The 17,066-nt window shown below is 46.2% G+C and overlaps 1 protein-coding gene across 5 annotated transcripts in view; it reads left to right on the forward strand.

Annotated features, from left to right (window-relative positions):
• LOC106574613 (neurobeachin-like protein 1) overlaps positions 1-16,690 on the forward strand; it is a 75,856-nt gene extending 59,166 nt beyond the window's left edge. For 2 of the 5 annotated variants that reach the window (XM_045698180.1, XM_045698182.1), the window contains 26 exons: positions 32-160; positions 538-717; positions 1,154-1,282; positions 1,451-1,600; positions 1,800-1,957; positions 2,269-2,393; positions 2,678-2,804; positions 2,950-3,098; positions 3,540-3,673; positions 4,064-4,165; positions 4,495-4,590; positions 4,695-4,819; positions 5,069-5,209; positions 5,589-5,719; positions 6,073-6,182; positions 6,550-6,667; positions 6,996-7,093; positions 7,451-7,567; positions 7,693-7,892; positions 8,244-8,416; positions 8,524-8,618; positions 8,857-8,973; positions 9,052-9,213; positions 11,131-11,279; positions 11,803-11,938; positions 13,576-16,690. In XM_045698180.1, the coding sequence (XP_045554136.1) occupies positions 32-160; positions 538-717; positions 1,154-1,282; positions 1,451-1,600; positions 1,800-1,957; positions 2,269-2,393; positions 2,678-2,804; positions 2,950-3,098; positions 3,540-3,673; positions 4,064-4,165; positions 4,495-4,590; positions 4,695-4,819; positions 5,069-5,209; positions 5,589-5,719; positions 6,073-6,182; positions 6,550-6,667; positions 6,996-7,093; positions 7,451-7,567; positions 7,693-7,892; positions 8,244-8,416; positions 8,524-8,618; positions 8,857-8,973; positions 9,052-9,213; positions 11,131-11,279; positions 11,803-11,938; positions 13,576-13,680 (3,456 nt within the window). In that variant the 3' untranslated portion in view covers positions 13,681-16,690. Of the gene's footprint in view, positions 1-31; positions 161-537; positions 718-1,153; positions 1,283-1,450; positions 1,601-1,799; positions 1,958-2,268; positions 2,394-2,677; positions 2,805-2,949; positions 3,099-3,539; positions 3,674-4,063; positions 4,166-4,494; positions 4,591-4,694; positions 4,820-5,068; positions 5,210-5,588; positions 5,720-6,072; positions 6,183-6,549; positions 6,668-6,995; positions 7,094-7,450; positions 7,568-7,692; positions 7,893-8,243; positions 8,417-8,523; positions 8,619-8,856; positions 8,974-9,051; positions 9,214-11,130; positions 11,280-11,802 lie in introns of all 5 variants that reach the window. The other 3 variants (XM_045698179.1, XM_045698181.1, XR_006759854.1) reach the window with 2 other exon arrangements.
• The last annotated feature ends 376 nt before the right edge of the window (positions 16,691-17,066 follow it).

The raw sequence follows: 17,066 nt of genomic DNA on the forward strand, positions 1-17,066 counted from the left end.
GTGATTTGATTCCATGGTTGTTTTCTTCTAGGTCCTGGAGGAGACAGTGACTCTGATGGACAGTCTAATGGTGTGGTACTCATCAGGGGCCCAGTGGCTGCAGCTGTCCCAGGTGGGCCTGAGGCTTCTGCTGGGCTTCATGGCCCAGGAAGACCCCCAGGTGAGAAGCTCTCCAGTGTCGCATACATACACACTTACATTTACATTTGAGTAATGTAGCAGACGCTCTTTTCCAGAGCAACTTACAGTTAGTGGGTTCAACTGTACACTTCATACCTCTACTTTCAGTCTACCGGTGGTACTCAAACCTTTTCAGCTTTGTCCCCCTTGAGGGCGACCCGCCGCGCCCTAAGTCTCATAGAAGGCACTATAACCCTCTATCACGTACCCCCCCCCACCCCTCTTATTTTTTTAAGATACTATTCTCTATATGAACTATCAGGTCTCATGTCATCTTATTCAGAATGCTTGTCTTTAGATCATGTTTTTATCACCTCCAGATAAGAAGTGTGTGTAAGTGATCTCCTCTCCTGCCAGGTGTGTGCCTTGGCCACAGCCAAGCTGAACGGCATCCTGCAGACCAAGAGCGTGGAGACTCAGGACGAGGCGTGTTACCTGCTGGGAAAGGTGGAGGGCATCCTGAGACGCTCTGTAGGGGGGCAGACAGAGGACACCTATATGTGCCTGGTGCCCCTGCTCCGCACGCTGCTCTCCAAGGTACACACACGCAGGCATGCGCGCGCACACACACACACACACACACACACACACACACACACACACACACACACACACACACACACACACACACACAAAAAGACATGCATGATGAACAGTCACAATGAAGTAGTATCCATATCAAACATTCCACAGAGACTTGCTGACTGTTTTCTTAAATAACGGCAAAACCTTGGCACATAGACAAAACATTTGTCACACTAAGGGCCGGTGTCTAGGACACAGATTAAACATAGTCCTGGACTAAAGAGAGATTTCAATGGATTCTCTGAATATGCTTTGTAGTCCAGGATTACTAGCCACCATTATTTAAATGGAATGAACAAAAACCAAATGCTTTTGGTCTGTAACATGCCAATACCTCACAACACGTTGTATTATTGTCTAATCTCTTGTATTATGTTGTTGTCTGCAGGTGAACAAGCTGCTGTACATGGAGCTGCACCTCCCCCAGATGCCTGACACCAACGGCAGCCCCTCCTTCTTCGAGGACTTCCAGCTGTACTGCGACTCCCCCGAGTGGAGGGTCTACCTCGACAAATACGTGAGGAGCTGGTCCAATGCCTTACTAAATCATTGCTAAGTCATTCAACTCTTGAAGAGCAGAAAGAAACGTGTTGAGAAAATCCATTTTTTATACATTTTTCCGGTGCTGAGGGAGCGAGCCTGAGATGAACAGAACAAGCAGTTTTGATTGGTTCTCTGTCCTCAGATCATCCCCTACATGAAGCAGTATGAGATTGAGACGTTTAGTCAGGGTCATGAGACCATGGCTCTGTTCTGGAAGGAGTGCTATGAAAGCTTCATGGTCAACCTGCACAAGAGAGAGAGGGAGAGGGGAGAGAGCAAGATACGCTTCCAGGTCAAACACAACACACACACACACACACACACACACACACACAGATCTGAGTAAGGTCCACTTTCTAGTGAGCTGCCAGTAACACTGCTGTAACATGGAAATGTAATGTCAGGTCACAGTAACACAGAGCATATTGCCTTGTGGTGTTCTACACACCAGAACACACTGACTCCCCGTTCCTCGCCCCGCCGTCCCTCAGGAGCAGTTTGTGGAGCCCTTCTCTCGGCGCGGCCGGCAGGAGAACCTGCGATACAACAGCATGCTGAAGCAGCTTCACAGCCAGCACAGTGCCGTCCTCAGGCAGTGGAGAGGAGCACGCCGCAGCCTGGTGTGTGAGAGAGGCCCCTGGGCAGACAGGTACCGGCCACACACATTCTAATAAATATCTACATATCATATATACAGTATTATATATGTTTATAGGACTTCATTGGTAATTACCTCAGCACCACGGCAAACGCTTGATCAGCCAAACTGTTGTCCACTGTCCTCTTTTTTTTTTTTACATCAGCAGTTACCCCTCCTAAAACCCCCAAAGAGCCATCAATGCAGAGGCACAGTGGCTTGGAAAAACACCCTAGAAGAGTTTCTGGGTATCTCTCTTACGTTCAGTTTGTTCTTCAGTTCATGCAACTTGGTTGACCTTTTCCTGTCTGTTGTTTTCTCAGGCAGCAGAGTGAGATGCACTGGCGAGTGTCCAGCGCTGAGAACTACTCCCGCATGAGACTCAAACTGGTGCCCAACTACAACTATGAGGACCACCGGCAGGCCAGCGCTCTCAGGGACAACCTGGGTAAGAGAGGCAGCTTCACTGGTTCCCTTGACAACAGACAGATAGGCATCGCTGGAGTCTCAATAAACCACCATGTTAGCTGCAGACACTGACCCTTCTCTTCCTGTTTCTCTTCCTCTTCATCTTCTTTGTTCCCTTCCTCTTCCTCCGCCTCTTGTTCCTTCGCCTCTTGTTCCTCTTCCTTCTCCTCTAACAACTCCTCATCCTCCTCCTCTTCCACCATCCTCCTCCTCTAACTCTTCTTCTGCCTCTCGTTCCTCCTCTTCCTCTCTCTCGTCCCCCAGGTGTCCAGCAGCAGAGGGTGACACCTGAGTCCTTACTGCTGGAGGCGGTCAAGCAGGTGAAGGTCAGCGACCTGGAGGATGACATTCTGGAGCTGCCTGAAGACGACCCCGCAGCGACCAACAACACGTCAGTACACTCTCAACTTTGTCCACAATTGTTGTGTGTTGTGTCTGTCGTAGACTGTTGGGTGGCTTTGACTACAAATGTGAATGGACTTGGTCACCTATCTGTCTGTTTTTCTCTGTCTCGCTGTCTCGCCCTCTCTTTCCAGGGGGGAAGTGGAGGAGGCAGGCCAGAAGGAGAAGCTGGTTCTGTGGGAGGACTGTGAGCTGGTCACCCAGGTGGATGTCAGCCCTGGACGTCTGGAGCTCACCACCCAGCACATCTACTTCTATGACAGCAGCACAGAGAAGGAGGAGGGTGAGGAGAGAGAGAGAGGAAGATGGGAGGGTCGTAGGGGTTAGAGGAAGGGATCTCCTGAAAGAGGAGGGAGGAGAGGTAGAAGGGATGAAATAGTGGTTTTAGAGGAAGAGTTGCTGTTAGTAAGAAGGAGAGTGAAAGGAAGGCTGAAGGAGCAGGACTTGATAAACCAGAGGTTATGGATGGGTTATGACTAGACATGTACAATAGATACATACTACACTGTTAAAGACTCTCATTGTGTTGTCTTAGACAGAGAGGTGTAGCTGCTCCCACATGCAATACACATCATATATTAATACTCCAGGCCCTAATATTAAATGGAATGACGAAGGGTTAATATTAGGGCCTGGAGTTTTGCCATGGTCAAGTCTCTAGTTAGGTCAAACTCCTGGCCTTATGTATGATACATAACCAACCCTCTGCTGTCTGTCCTTCCAGGTGTTGGTCAGGACTTTAAGTGGCCTCTATCTCAGATCCGGGAGATCCACCTGCGAAGGTACAACCTCCGCCGCTCGGCCCTAGAGATCTTCCTCATAGACCAGACCAACTACTTCCTCAACTTTAAGAAAGAGGTCAGGCCAGTTCTGGTATCTGCTTTTTACGTGGATTGAGAACGGTGTACCCCCATCCATTTCACAACTTGGTCTATTCCAGAACTAGCAGGCCACCTGATTCAACTCGAGGGCTAGTCCTGGAATAGATCAAGTAAGTAGATGGGGAATGTTTGAGGAGCGGTTTGGGAAACACTTATGTAGAAGGAATGACTACATAGGCCTGTAGTACTGAGGTGTGTTGAGTACAGTAAAACGTTAAGAACAAATAGAACCTGTACTACTCCCTATTCTACATGACAGGCCATCATATCTGTTCTACATAATATATTTTGATCTGAGCATTCTGAAAGATTTCACGCTTTTGAACAGACCCCCTCATGTTGGAATGGTCTGTGGTTTGATTGACAGGTGCGGAACAAGGTGTACAGTAGGATGCTGCTGCTGCGCTCCCTCAGCCTGTACGGCACACGCTCACCACAGGAGCTGCTCAAGGCCTCCGGACTCACACAGGTTAGGGGTCAAAAGTTCACATGGGAGATCAAGGTCGTGTTCAGTAGGGAGGAAGTGGTTTGAAACGGAGGTGATACTCCCTGAACTGGTCTAATAAGAACAGATGTATTATTTTTTGCTCAACGTTTTGTTACGTTATGCCCTACTGAGCATGACCCATGTTAAGGACTCAGTATGGTCTCAGGTATTGTGTTGACAGGTTGTGTTAAACCTCTCTCTCTCTCTCGCGCTCTCTCGCGCTCTCTCTCTCGCTCTCTCTCGCTCTCTCTCGCTCTCTCTCGCTCTCTCTCGCGCTCTCGCTCTCGCTCTCGCTCTCTCGCCTTTGGTAGAAATGGGTGAACCGAGAGATGACCAACTTTGACTACCTGATCCAGCTGAATACCATCGCGGGCCGAACCTACAACGACCTGTCTCAGTACCCAGTGGTACGTTCTGTTAACACGGACCCTATGGGGGAAGATGTGGAATATACCATCTTGGTGCTCTTTTAAAGGGTGTTCATGGTTTAGTTAATTTTGTGTGTGTCCAGTTCCCCTGGATCCTGTCGGACTACACGTCAGAGGAGCTGGACCTGACAGACCCAGCGGTGTTCCGGGACTTGTCCAAGCCAGTGGCCGTACTCAACGAGCGGAACGCCAAGGCTGTCCGGGAGAAGTAGGTTCTCTCAACCTCTCTCACTGAGCCAGTGCTGCGTCTACATACCTGCATTATGTGACATGTTCCAGGGTGGCAGTGTATTCATTCATTCTCTTCACTACTTAAGTGTCCTCGTCCGTAGAATTAGACTTACTGCAATACAACACTTTATTACCGTTGAGGAAATGTCTCGATGAGGGCAATAACTGGATTCTAGTAAATATAGTAAGTAATTCTAATGTTCAGTCCACGTCTCCCTGTCTGTAGGTATGAGAGTTTTGAGGACCCCACGGGGACCATCGACCGGTTCCACTACGGTACCCACTACTCCAACGCAGCAGGAGTCATGCACTATCTCATCCGCGTGGAACCCTTCACGTCACTCCACATCGCGCTACAGAGTGGACGGTAAGCAATGGCTTTTGGTGAGGGGGAATCAGACTAGAAAACTCAGGCCAGAAGTTAACAGCATTAAAGTCCGTAGAGTTATCAGTGTTAGGGTTGTACCAGTCAAATTACTGTGGTCTGAGCAGCTTTGTGAATTCTAGTCATTCTACTTCTGTGATTACATGTGTATTCCAACTGACAATCTGCTGTATGCTTTTGTCTGGAGAGGTGCTATTGTACTGATGTCAGTAAGGCCAGGGGTCTTTCCCTCACCAAGCTACATCCTTACTAGATCCACAGTTTGTCTTGGTCAGGTCACATGGTCCGCAAAACCATCCGGTCTCTAGTACTATGGAATTCTTTAAGACCATTGGCTGTTGGTCTTCTTCCCTCGGTCCAGGTTTGACTGTGCGGACCGTCAGTTCCACTCCATCCCAGCTTTGTGGCAGACCCTCACGGACAACCCCAACGACGTCAAGGAGCTCATCCCAGAGTTCTTCTACTTCCCAGAGTTCCTGGAGAATCAGAACGGTGAGATGAGCTCCATGTCTGTAGAGAATCACAGACACACTGGCTATGTTGATTGACTGTCCGTACGAACACGCCCCCTGTTGTGGTGTTCACACAGTCAGAGAAAATCTGGACTCATCTCAACTGGACCGGTTCAGATTTTGTCAGTTACATTCAGATTGTGGAACACTGGAACTTGTTCAAATCGGACAAAATCTATAACTGACCCAATTACACCCTGAATTGTAAAATTTGAGAATCTCAGTTTAAAACTTTATTTTGTCTGTTTTATTTTTATCCGGTCACACTGCCACTCTGATGGAATCCACTTTCACTCCCCTGTCCTTTGTTCATCCTCCTCTCTCTCGCTCTAGCCTTTGATCTAGGGCGCCTGCAGATCTCCAAGGAGAGGGTGAATGATGTCATCCTGCCTAAATGGGCCAAGTCTCCAGAGGACTTCATTTATAAGCACAGGAAAGCCCTGGTGAGCCTCCTTTTCTCATGGACAGTCATCATTACCATAATGCTTTATCCCAAGCGGAGAGAAAAACCTCTGTAACCCAATTGGATCACACACATTATTTTATCATGATGTGCAGGAGAAATGCATTCCACAGAGAGTAGTATTTAGTGATTTATGTGTGTGTGTCTTGGCCTTTCTGTGTGTGTCTGTCTCTCCGTGTGTGTTGGCCTTTCTCTGTGTGTGTGTGTGTGTGTGTGTGTGTGTGTGTGTGTGTGTGTCTGTCTCTCCGTGTGTGTTGGCCTTTCTGTGTGTGTGTGTGTGTGTGTGTGTGTGTGTGTGTGTCTCTCCGTGTGTGTCTTGGCCTTTCTGTGTGTGTGTTGTGTAACAGGAGTCTGAGTATGTATCGGCCCACCTGCAAGACTGGATTGATCTGATCTTCGGTTACAAACAGCGAGGCCCCGCGGCCGTGGAGGCACTCAATGTCTTCTATTACTGCACCTACGAAGGTACAGATGCTAACACTAAACCCAAAGACTCCCACTCATACAATAGCTCTGATGCTAAAGAAACGCTGCACCTGTGGAGGTACAGTTACATTTTGGTCATTTATCAGATGCTCTTATCCATAGCATCTTACAGGTACGGATGCTAACACTAAACCCATAGACTCTCATTGATACAATAGCACTGATGCTAAAGAAACGCTGCACCTACGAAGGTACGGATGCTAACACTAAAACCCATAGACTGTTACAATAGCACTCATGCTAAAGAAACGCTAGATTGCTATATTATAGCACTTCACTGAAGCGTTTGTCTCTGGTTTTGCTGTAGGGGCAGTGGACCTGGATGCCATCACTGATGAGAAGGAGCGTAAAGCTGTAGAGGGGATGATCAGTAACTTTGGACAGACACCCTGCCAGCTGCTCAAGGTACTGGAAAACACAAGGCTTGACCTGACCAGGAGAGAACTCCCAGGCCTTCCTGGTGGTATGAGCCCATTGGAACACTGAAGGATGAACCGGTCAATTAGGAATCATTGGGAATGAGGCTTTAACGGGTTATTTAGAACAGTGATTCTCTGGTCTTTGAGGACCTTCAACAGTACTCATTGTTGTAGCACCAGACAAACACCTTATTAAACTAGTCAACGGCTTGGTGATTGGTGTAGCCAGGGCTACAACAGAAATGGGTGCTTGTGGGGTTACTCAGGGATATTTAACTGAGAATCACTAGTTTAGAACAGGTGTTTTAGATGGGCTGTAGTGATGTATTGTCTGTGTGTATAGGAGCCACACCCTGTACGTCTTTCTCTGGAGGAGGTGGAGAAGAGGAAAGGTCGACTAGACGCCTCGCCCCTCAGCATCTTCCAGCACCTTGCCGAACTCAAGTCCTTCTTTGTCGAGGTTCGTTTTGAAAATACACACACACCAAAGCATATAATCATGACCCTCTTTGTTGGTTATTGTAAAGTACTTTATGAAAACTGTTTTATTGAAAAACGACTTCATAAATAAATGTTGATTTGTAGGGGATCAATGACAACGTGCCTCTGGTGAAAGCCGTGGTCCCCAAGAACCAGTCCCACTCCTTCATCACCCAGGGCAGCCCAGACACCATGGTGACCCTGAGTCAGAACTGTCTGATGGCAACCCACGGCTGGCTGCCTTATGACAAGAACATCTCCAACTACTTTACCTTCATCAAGGACCCCTCCGTGGCCAACCCCAAGTCAGTCCCTCCCCAACACCACCCCCTCTTCTACTTGAAACAGTGGGGCGTTGTAGTCTGACTGGGAGACCGGGAGCCCTGTTTGAGTTCTTACCTCCATTCCTTGAAGTAATCACTCATCTGAGAATGTTTGGTTTGTCACAGCAGTATGATGGAAACTCTGCCATGGCGTATCCAAGCACATACAGATCTGTGGTTACCTCCAGGATGGGAGACAGGAAGAAAGCACTTTAAACGTTTTGGAACAGACCCTTGGAGGGCACTTGATGTCATTACTTGGTCATAAAGTTGTTCTGTGAGTTATGTATCTGAGGTCTCCTCCTCTCTGCTCCTTCCCCTCTCTCTCTCTAGGACCCAGCGGGTCCTGGGCGGGCCCTTCTCTCCAGGCGTGGAGGTGACGGCAGGTCTGTTTGTGGTGTCCCATGACGGGAAGCTCCTGTTCAGCGGTGGCCACTGGGACAACAGCCTGAGGGTCACCTCCCTGGTCAAGGGAAAGACCGTGGGACATCACATCAGACACATGGGTATAGATGGATCACACACATACATACATGCACTCAGACACACACACACTGTCTGTACATACAGTATAGTAATTATTTGGTGTCATCTCTCCTCTCTCTCTCTGCAGACATAGTGACGTGCCTGTCGACAGACTACTGTGGGATCCACTTGATCTCCGGATCCAGGGACAACACCTGTATGGTGTGGCAGGTGCTGCAGCAGGTGAGATCATGAAACCTGAGGGTTTATTGGAATACACTACACTGACTAGAAAGCATTTGTACTGCATTGTTACTGTGGAAACGTTTGACTTTAGTACACTCTAAAAAAAAAAGGTTGAGAAACAGTTTGACACAGATATCCACTTTCGGTTGCAAACTGTTCTATTACTGTATGCCCTGCTGAACACTACCCAGGTGTATGAGTGTGTGACTGAATATGTTGTGTGTGTGTCCTACAGGGAGGTTGTCCAGTGGGGCTGTGTCCCAAGCCGGTACAGGTGCTGTATGGACACACTGACGAGGTGCTGAGCGTCAGCATCAGCACAGAGCTGGATATGGCCGTCTCTGGATCACGGGTAAGAGGGTTGGAGGGGGTGAAGAGGTTGGGTTGGTAGATAGATGGATCTTGCTGATATTTTGTTTGTGTGTACCAGGACGGGACGGTGATCATCCACACGGTGCGTCGGGGCCAGTACATGCGGTGTCTGCGGCCGCCCTGTGAGAGCTCCCTGCCTGTCTCCATCCTGCACCTGGCTATCTCTTATGAGGGGTGTGTGGCGGTTCACACCTGTGTAGAGGGCAAGGCCACGCTCAAGGTACACTAACACATATTCTTAACCTCTATGGGCTAGGTGGGACGCAAGCGTCCCACCCGTGGTGCACTCCATCAACAGCAGGTGCATTTCAAGAGCGGCAAATTTGAATCCAAATAAATGTCAAAATTCAAATTTTTCAAACATACAACTATTTTACACCCTTTGAAAGATAAACATCTCCTTAATCTAACCACGTTTTACGATTTCAAAAAGGTTTTACGGCGAAAGCATAAATTTAGAGTATGTTAGGACAGTACATTTACAAGAGTTGTGTGTAATGTTTTGTCAATTCAAAGACAGGGTCACCAAAACTATAAAACCAGCTAAAATGATGCACTAACCTTTTACAATCTCCATCAGATGACACTCCTAGGACATTATGTTAGACAATGCATGCATTTTAGTTCTATCAAGTTCATATTTATATCCAAAAACAGCGTTTTACTATGGCATTGATGTTGAGGAAATCGTTTCCCTCCAATAACCGGCAGTCAAGTCAGTACCACAAATTAAATAATTAAAATTAGAAAACATTGGTAAAATATTATATTGTCATTTAAAGAATTATAGATTTACATCTCTTGAACGCAATCAACTTGCCAGATTTAAAAATAACCTTACTGGGAAATCACACTTTGCAATAATCTGAGCACTGCGCCCAGAAAAATACGCGTTGCGATACAGACTAGACGTCATGTTGGGGAGATCTAAAATCGAAAATACTATGTAAATAATCCATTACCTTTGATTCTCTTCATCAGATGTCACTTCCAGGTATCACAGGTCCATAACGAATGTAGTTTTGTTCAAAAAAGCTCATCATTTATGTCAAAATCTCCGTCTTGTTAGCACATGATCTAAGCCAGCCGGACTTCTCGTCATGGGGAAAAAATATATTTACGTTCGTTCAAACATGTCAAACGTTGTATAGCATAAATCATTAGGGCCTTTTTTAACCAGAACATGAATAATATTCAAGGTGGACGAATGCATCCTCTTTTATAACGTATTGGAACGAGGGTACCCAACATGAACTCGCGCGCCAGGTGTCTAATGGGCCATCATCGTTCCATGGCTCTTGTTCGGTCAGATCTCCCTCCAGAAGACTCAAAACACTTTGTAAAGGCTGGTGACATCTAGTGGAAGCAATAGGAAGTGCCAAAATATTCCTCAGCCCCTGTGTTTTTCAATGGCATAGGTTTAAAGGTAATACAACACATCAGGTATCCACTTCCTGTCAGAAAATGTCTCAGGGTTTTGCCTGCCAAATGAGTTCTGTTATACTCACAGACACCATTCAAACAGTTTTAGAAAATTTAGGGTGTTTTCTATCCATATATAATAAGTATATGCATATTCTAGTTACTGGGTAGGATTAGTAACCAGATTAAATCGGGTACATTTTTTTATCCAGCCGTGCAAATACTGCCCCCTAGCCCCAACAGGTTAATAGGTGACTTTCTTCGTTTGTCGTTGAAAATGTTGTTCGTCTTCTCTAAAATCTTAATGTGTTTTGGTGCAGGAGTCTGACCAGGCAGCGTGTGTGTGTGTGTGTGTGTGTGTGTGTTTAGACGGGCAGCCCAATTCAGATCTTTTATTCATGACCAATTAGATCAGCTCTGAGAAATATCTGATGTGTAAAGATCTGATGTGATTGGTCAACGAACCAATTAGTGGAAGAAATATCAGAATTGGGCTGACTGAACGCAGCCATAGTGACTTACTTGATGAGTGAGCTACTTGGTGAGCTATAGAGGGTGAGTTATTTACTTAGTGAGTGAGTGACTGACTTAGTTGGTGAGTTAGGAAGTATGACGTACTGTACCATGGTGCTTAGCAAAACGCTAGTTGACCACTAGATGGTACATTATGATTGGGTCCTGGTGAATGATTGTCTCTGATCCTGTCTCTGTTTAGGATAAGAACGGTCTGCACCTGTACTCTGTCAATGGGAAGCACCTGTGTACGGAGGGCCTGAAGGAGCAGGTGACAGACATGTGTGTGTCCGGGGAGTACCTGGTTATCGGCAGCGAGCAGGGCTTCCTCTCCATACGAGACCTGTACAGGTAACCTTGTTTCCTGTGTCTGTCTGTGTGCGCGACTGCACGCATGCATCTACAGGGTTTTTGCTGTATCAAAAAGGGTCTTAGGTGGTAAGGGTGGCAATGGGCCCGGCTGAACGGCTGATTTTAAAATCATATATATTTTTAAGCCCATTTCCTGCATTTCTACAAATGTCTCCATTGAGCTGAGAGAAAATGTTGCAGTATTAAAGATAATTTCCTGCAATTCTATTCATTTTACCATGTCTAATACTGTGTTCTTTTACTCAAACATAACAATATTAATACTTCTAAATTCATTGTTTTTAGAATTTTCAATTCTCCCTGTGTAGTTTTTATTTTGGTGATTTGTTAGTTCTCAAAGATTATAATTATTATAATCTATATGATTTGTCTCTCTTTAGACTTAGGTGGCCCATAAAACACACAGGCAGCCCTCCCAAGGATTTTATTGGTACATATATCAGGGATTTTTCTGTCTAACCCTTCACTCTCTCTCCCCTCCCCTTCTCTCTCCCCCGGGCAGCCTGTCCCTGTGTGCTGCCCCCATGGCGATGCGCGTGCCCGTGCGCTGCGTGTCCGTCACCAAGGAGCAGAGCCACGTGCTGGCGGGCCTGCAGGACGGCAAGCTTATCATTGTGGGCGTAGGCAAGCCGGCCGAGGTAAAGAGCTCGTTCAGAAACTACATCGCCCAGAGCCTGGAGGGCTCACCCCTCATGGCAATGCCACTGCTCGCCCCGCTGAGGGTGCGCTCGCCCGCCCGCAAGCTGAGCCTCCGGGACAAGTTAATGTTTAACCCCCAAGGCCCTGACCCCTGACCCCCTGAGCAGAACATCCCCCTCAATTCAATAAAAAAAGTTTTATTTGCCTCAGAGGGAACTTCATAAACTCACCCTACAAACTACCACCGCATACCATTCTCTCTCTGTTTTAGTGCCAAAAATGTGTCCTAAATGACCCGCCCTTCGTTAGCCACATACACCTTGGTTGTGTTCATTAGGCACCAAACAGAAGAAAACTGACAAACAGCGGAGGAGCTACCTGGACTTTTTTTCCCATTTTCTGTTGTAAGACTTTAAGTAATGTTCCGTTGCGTGCCCTAATGAACATGACCCTGTTTCTGGGGCATATGACCCTGTTTCTGGGGCGTATGACCCTGTTTCTGGGGCGTATGACCCTGTTTCTGGGGCGTATGACCCTGTTTCTGGGGCGTATGACCCTGTTTCTGGGGCGTATGACCCTGTTTCTGGGGCGTATGACCCTGTTTCTGGGGCGTATGCCCCAGAGTGAGCAGGACCCTGGCCCATTCTCGCCCTGCAAGGATTGGTGACCACACACACACACAGACACACAGACACAGTAACACTTGAGACATTCCATAAACCCCTCTGAATGAATACAACACACCCTCTCCTGGAATATTACTGTGAAATGAAAACATGGGCTTCCGTTTACCTCATTCTAACCGAGGAATGACTTCTTTTTGGGCCTTGGGATGGTGTTGTCCAATATTGTTTACCGGAAGTGTCATTACTATTGACTGATTTAGTATGTATTTGTGACAAATGCTGTGAATTGCCTTGGATGAAACACCTCTGCAAATTCAAGCCATATAAACTATATTAGTAATAAGCTACGCTATAATAAGATACACTAGGCTGTAATTTATTCCCACCTGCTCCTCAAGTGGAAATGGTTTAACCCTTATTGTCTTCCTGCTCTTCAAGTGAAAATGGTTTAACCCTGATTTCTTCCTCCCTGCTGGTAGACATGAAAGTAAGGTTAACTCTGGGGCTGTAATGATGTAAGGTTAAAACTCTGGGGCTGTAATGATGTAAGGTTAACTCTGGGGCTGTAATGATGTAAGGTTAAAACTCTGGGGCTGTAATGATGTAAGGTTAAAACTCTGGGGCTGTAATGATGTAAGGTTAAAACTCTGGGGCTGTAATGATGTAAGGTTAAAACTCTGGGGCTGTAATGATGTAAGGTTAAAACTCTGGGGCTGTAATGATGGGAGTAGGAGGGACACAGGGAATCACCCTCGAATCAATTGATAATTTGATCCCCTCCCAACTTCTCTCCCCTTTTCTTTTATACAAATGGACCTGCCTGAAAGTGAACCAAGCTTTGGTTTTGAACTGGCACGAGGTCATTCCAACATTTCTGAACTAACCGATCACTCATAAATCATATCCTGCTTTTTGTTTGTTTCTTTTGACTTCACACTTTCCTCCTCCTCCTCCGCCTCATCTGTCTCTCCTCTTCCTCACTTCCTCCTCCTTTCCTCCACTGTTCTCAGATGCGTTCAGGCCAGATCACTCGTAAGCTGTGGGGCTCCAGCAAGCGCCTGACCCAGATCTCCTCTGGAGAGACAGAGTACCAACCAGCCTGCAACCAGAACTGACCCCACCACCACCCCTTCCAACCCCCTCTCCACTACCACCACACCCCCTCACCCTGCTGCCTGCCTGATTGGCCCGCCAGCCCTGCCAATCATCAGTCTACCCAATCAGATTGAACCACCCCTCGTTTTGATTGACTGATGACTGTTTTGGGGGAATCTTACTCTCCTTTTCTGTTCCTCCCTCTGACTTGGGAAGGACACTGACCCACGAGTGGGTGGAAGACTGGGTGTGTGTGTGTGTTTTAACTGTGTGTAAAGGTTAGGCGGATGAGTAGGGAAGGTCAAGACGGACCAACCGGCGCGGGCGTCGAGTTTCTGATCCAACTGTAGGTGCATACATCCCCTCACACCCCCTCCCCTTCAATGACACCCATGGCCATTACTCTTCATCTTCCTCCATCATCATCACTAGCACGGTCAGGCCAGTGGCTCCCACTACCAGAGACCCTCTATGCAGACCTACACTACAGCAGTCTGAGCTGACCTCTGACCCCTCCACCTCTCAGGCCCAAGGAACGAAGGGGATCCCCAACGTATAAATGTAATTACTCCAATGGGAACACTTAACCTGGTTGAAGGTCCACCCATCACATAACACTGACTACAATGGGAATTATATTTCTCTGGTCATCAAGATGACCCACTTCTCCGAGCCCTGAACCCGAGACCACTGACCAGTGTATTTGTGTATGTTCGCTCTTTGTGTTTCTGTGTGTTGTCTCTCGCTGGTTGTTTTCTCCAGTGGTCGTTGTTGACTTGATTTTGCCTTCCAGTCTGACTAGGCTGTGACCGATACCTCAGGGCTCCTAGGCAGCAGTAAGGGGCTATGTTCAGTCACAATACAATGTTTTTGTATTTGTGTTTGGTGTTACTGATAATTGTAGTTTTTTTTACAGATGGGTGCATGTGTATAAGGTCTGTGGTTAGGTTGTGTTTTGCGTGGCATTTCCGGCCCACTCCTCATTTAGTATAGAGGACGGGGCCCTAGGGTATCCAACACTCGTACTAAGCCTGACACACACACTTGTTTGCTAATATACACATGCATAGACCCCTCCCTATTGGAGAAGCCTCTGACTGCGTTCCATGTCATCTCTATTGCAATCTCAGTAGATTTCTATATCACATTTAATGTGGTTCCTGAGATGCTGAACACTTCTCCAGGCGTTGTGAGATCTGATAATCAATAAAGACGACCTGGAACGCACCCAAAGTCCGCTAGTTTGACACTACAGAAGAAGAGAGAAGCCAGGTGTTGTAGAATCACTAGCTACCCCATACCGTGCCCAAAGGACTCGCTCCCCTCGAACACTACACTCTTACACACACTGCAAGCTTCTCATACAGCCCATCACTACACTTGTGTTAGACCGCATGCTTTGGAGGGACAAACCATACTGAACCTGGCTTAGTGTGCAATGTTTAGCGCTAGATTCATCCTAGAATGTTTTTATGTTACTTGAATCAATGTTTATTTATGAATGAAAACAAGCTTTTTTCCCATAGGCTATTTAAATTCACACTACATTATTTGTATGTTTTTAAGTGGTGCTTCAGTTGTTCAACAAAGATTTATGCGGCAAAAAACTAAAGACGGTGGATCGATCCACCTTTCAGAATGGGAGGGGAGACTTTCTAAGGGCTTTTGAGATGTCAGTGTTACAGCAATACAGTTCTTTCCTCTGCTCTGCTGACTGTGCATTGGTACATTCCAGCCTCTTCTTGTCAAGGCTGAACTAAAAAAAAATCTCCAGGTTTCCTGTTTTTTCTGACAGGGACGACGAGACTTGGGAGATGAGACTTATTCTGCCAAGGGACGGCCCAAACAGCTGTCATCTTCCAACAGTCAGAATCACCTCAGTGTTCCTCCTCCTTCCATAATTGTCTCTTAGTGGGAGCCATGTCAGCTAGTTAAGGTCCTCTGGAGTTCCAGAAATGCAGTAACGTCACTAAACGTGTGTCTGTGAACCAGGCCTAATGTGGCTTTTGAGATTTCATGTCTGTTTGAGATTCTGAATGATTTCACCCCCCATTGAATCCTTATGGTTGTTATGCTCCTGTCAAATCAAAATGACAGTTTGGTCGGGGTAGGTCATCTGTTGCATAATGTGGATGTGTATGTCCATGATGACAGTTTCTTAAAATGCCAAATTCCTTATCATATCATTTGCCTTCTTGATAATAATTCAGTGATTCTGGTTCTTATCTATCATGGACTTAGAATCATTCATTCTGATTCTATGGTGGTTATAGGTTAGGGATCAGACTTCTATGTACAGTGTGGTTGTTTTTTGGTCTTTTAAGTGTCCGCAATCTGTCCGGAGATTGCAATCACAGACCAACGTGTGCCCTTTTTTAAACGAGGCCGTTTCAATACATGTTTATTTCTAATTGTTTATGCTGATGTGTCTCGTCTCGATGGCATACTCCTTTAATCAGTTTCCATTCTCATCAGGATGTGTTAATCATTTTTTCCAAAGGACGTATTTAATAAATGTTTCTGTTTTTGTCAATCTTAGTTTGTCAGTCAGACGACACCACCATCTTGTTTTAGGACTTTCTTCCAACCCCACCACTGAAACAGTGCCTTTTTATCCACGTTGCATCATACAGACAATTATCCGGTTAGTGTGTAGAATTCCTTGTTACCCCTCCCTCCATGATAACCCATGGATAGCAGCATTCCACAAACGTAACATCCAATAGGAACCAAGAATCTAGAACTGTAAACAAATTAGACTAAAAATCGGAAATATATTGGTGTCTTACCTTAGCTGCTTGCTCTGTGACTGTCACCAAATGGATGTGTGTGTATATCTGATTTATAAATACTGGTGTATAATGTACAGCATGATTTTTATTTTAGTGGATTTTAAATGTACTTTTTGCACTTTCCAGGTACTAAATTGTAAGTGATTGTTTTAAATGTCTCCCTGGTCCATTCTGTACAGACAAACTGCTTTGTATACACAAGTGGAAAGTAATCATTAAAGTCTTGTCAAAAATGTAATTCATATGTATGGCTGATTGTAGCTGTGAAAATAGGACACTGTGTACAAAACATTAGGAACACCTTCCTAATTTCGAGTACCCTCTTTTGCCCTCAGAACAGCCTCAATTCGGTGGGGCATGGACTCTACAAGGTGCCGAAAGTGTTCCACAGGGATGCTGGCCCATGTTGACTCCAATGCTTCCCACAGTTGTGTCAAGTTTGCTGGATGTCCTTTGGCTGGTGGAACATTCTTGATACACACAGGGAACTGTTGATCATAAACAACCCAGCAACGTTGCAGTTCTTGACACAAACCGATGCACTTTGCACGTACTAACATACCCCGTTCAAAGGCACTTAAATATTTTTGTCTTGCCGTTTCACCCTGTGGATT

This window comes from Salmo salar, chromosome ssa16 (assembly GCF_905237065.1).
Source record: "Salmo salar chromosome ssa16, Ssal_v3.1, whole genome shotgun sequence".
In the NCBI taxonomy this organism is placed as follows: Eukaryota; Metazoa; Chordata; class Actinopteri; order Salmoniformes; family Salmonidae; genus Salmo; species Salmo salar.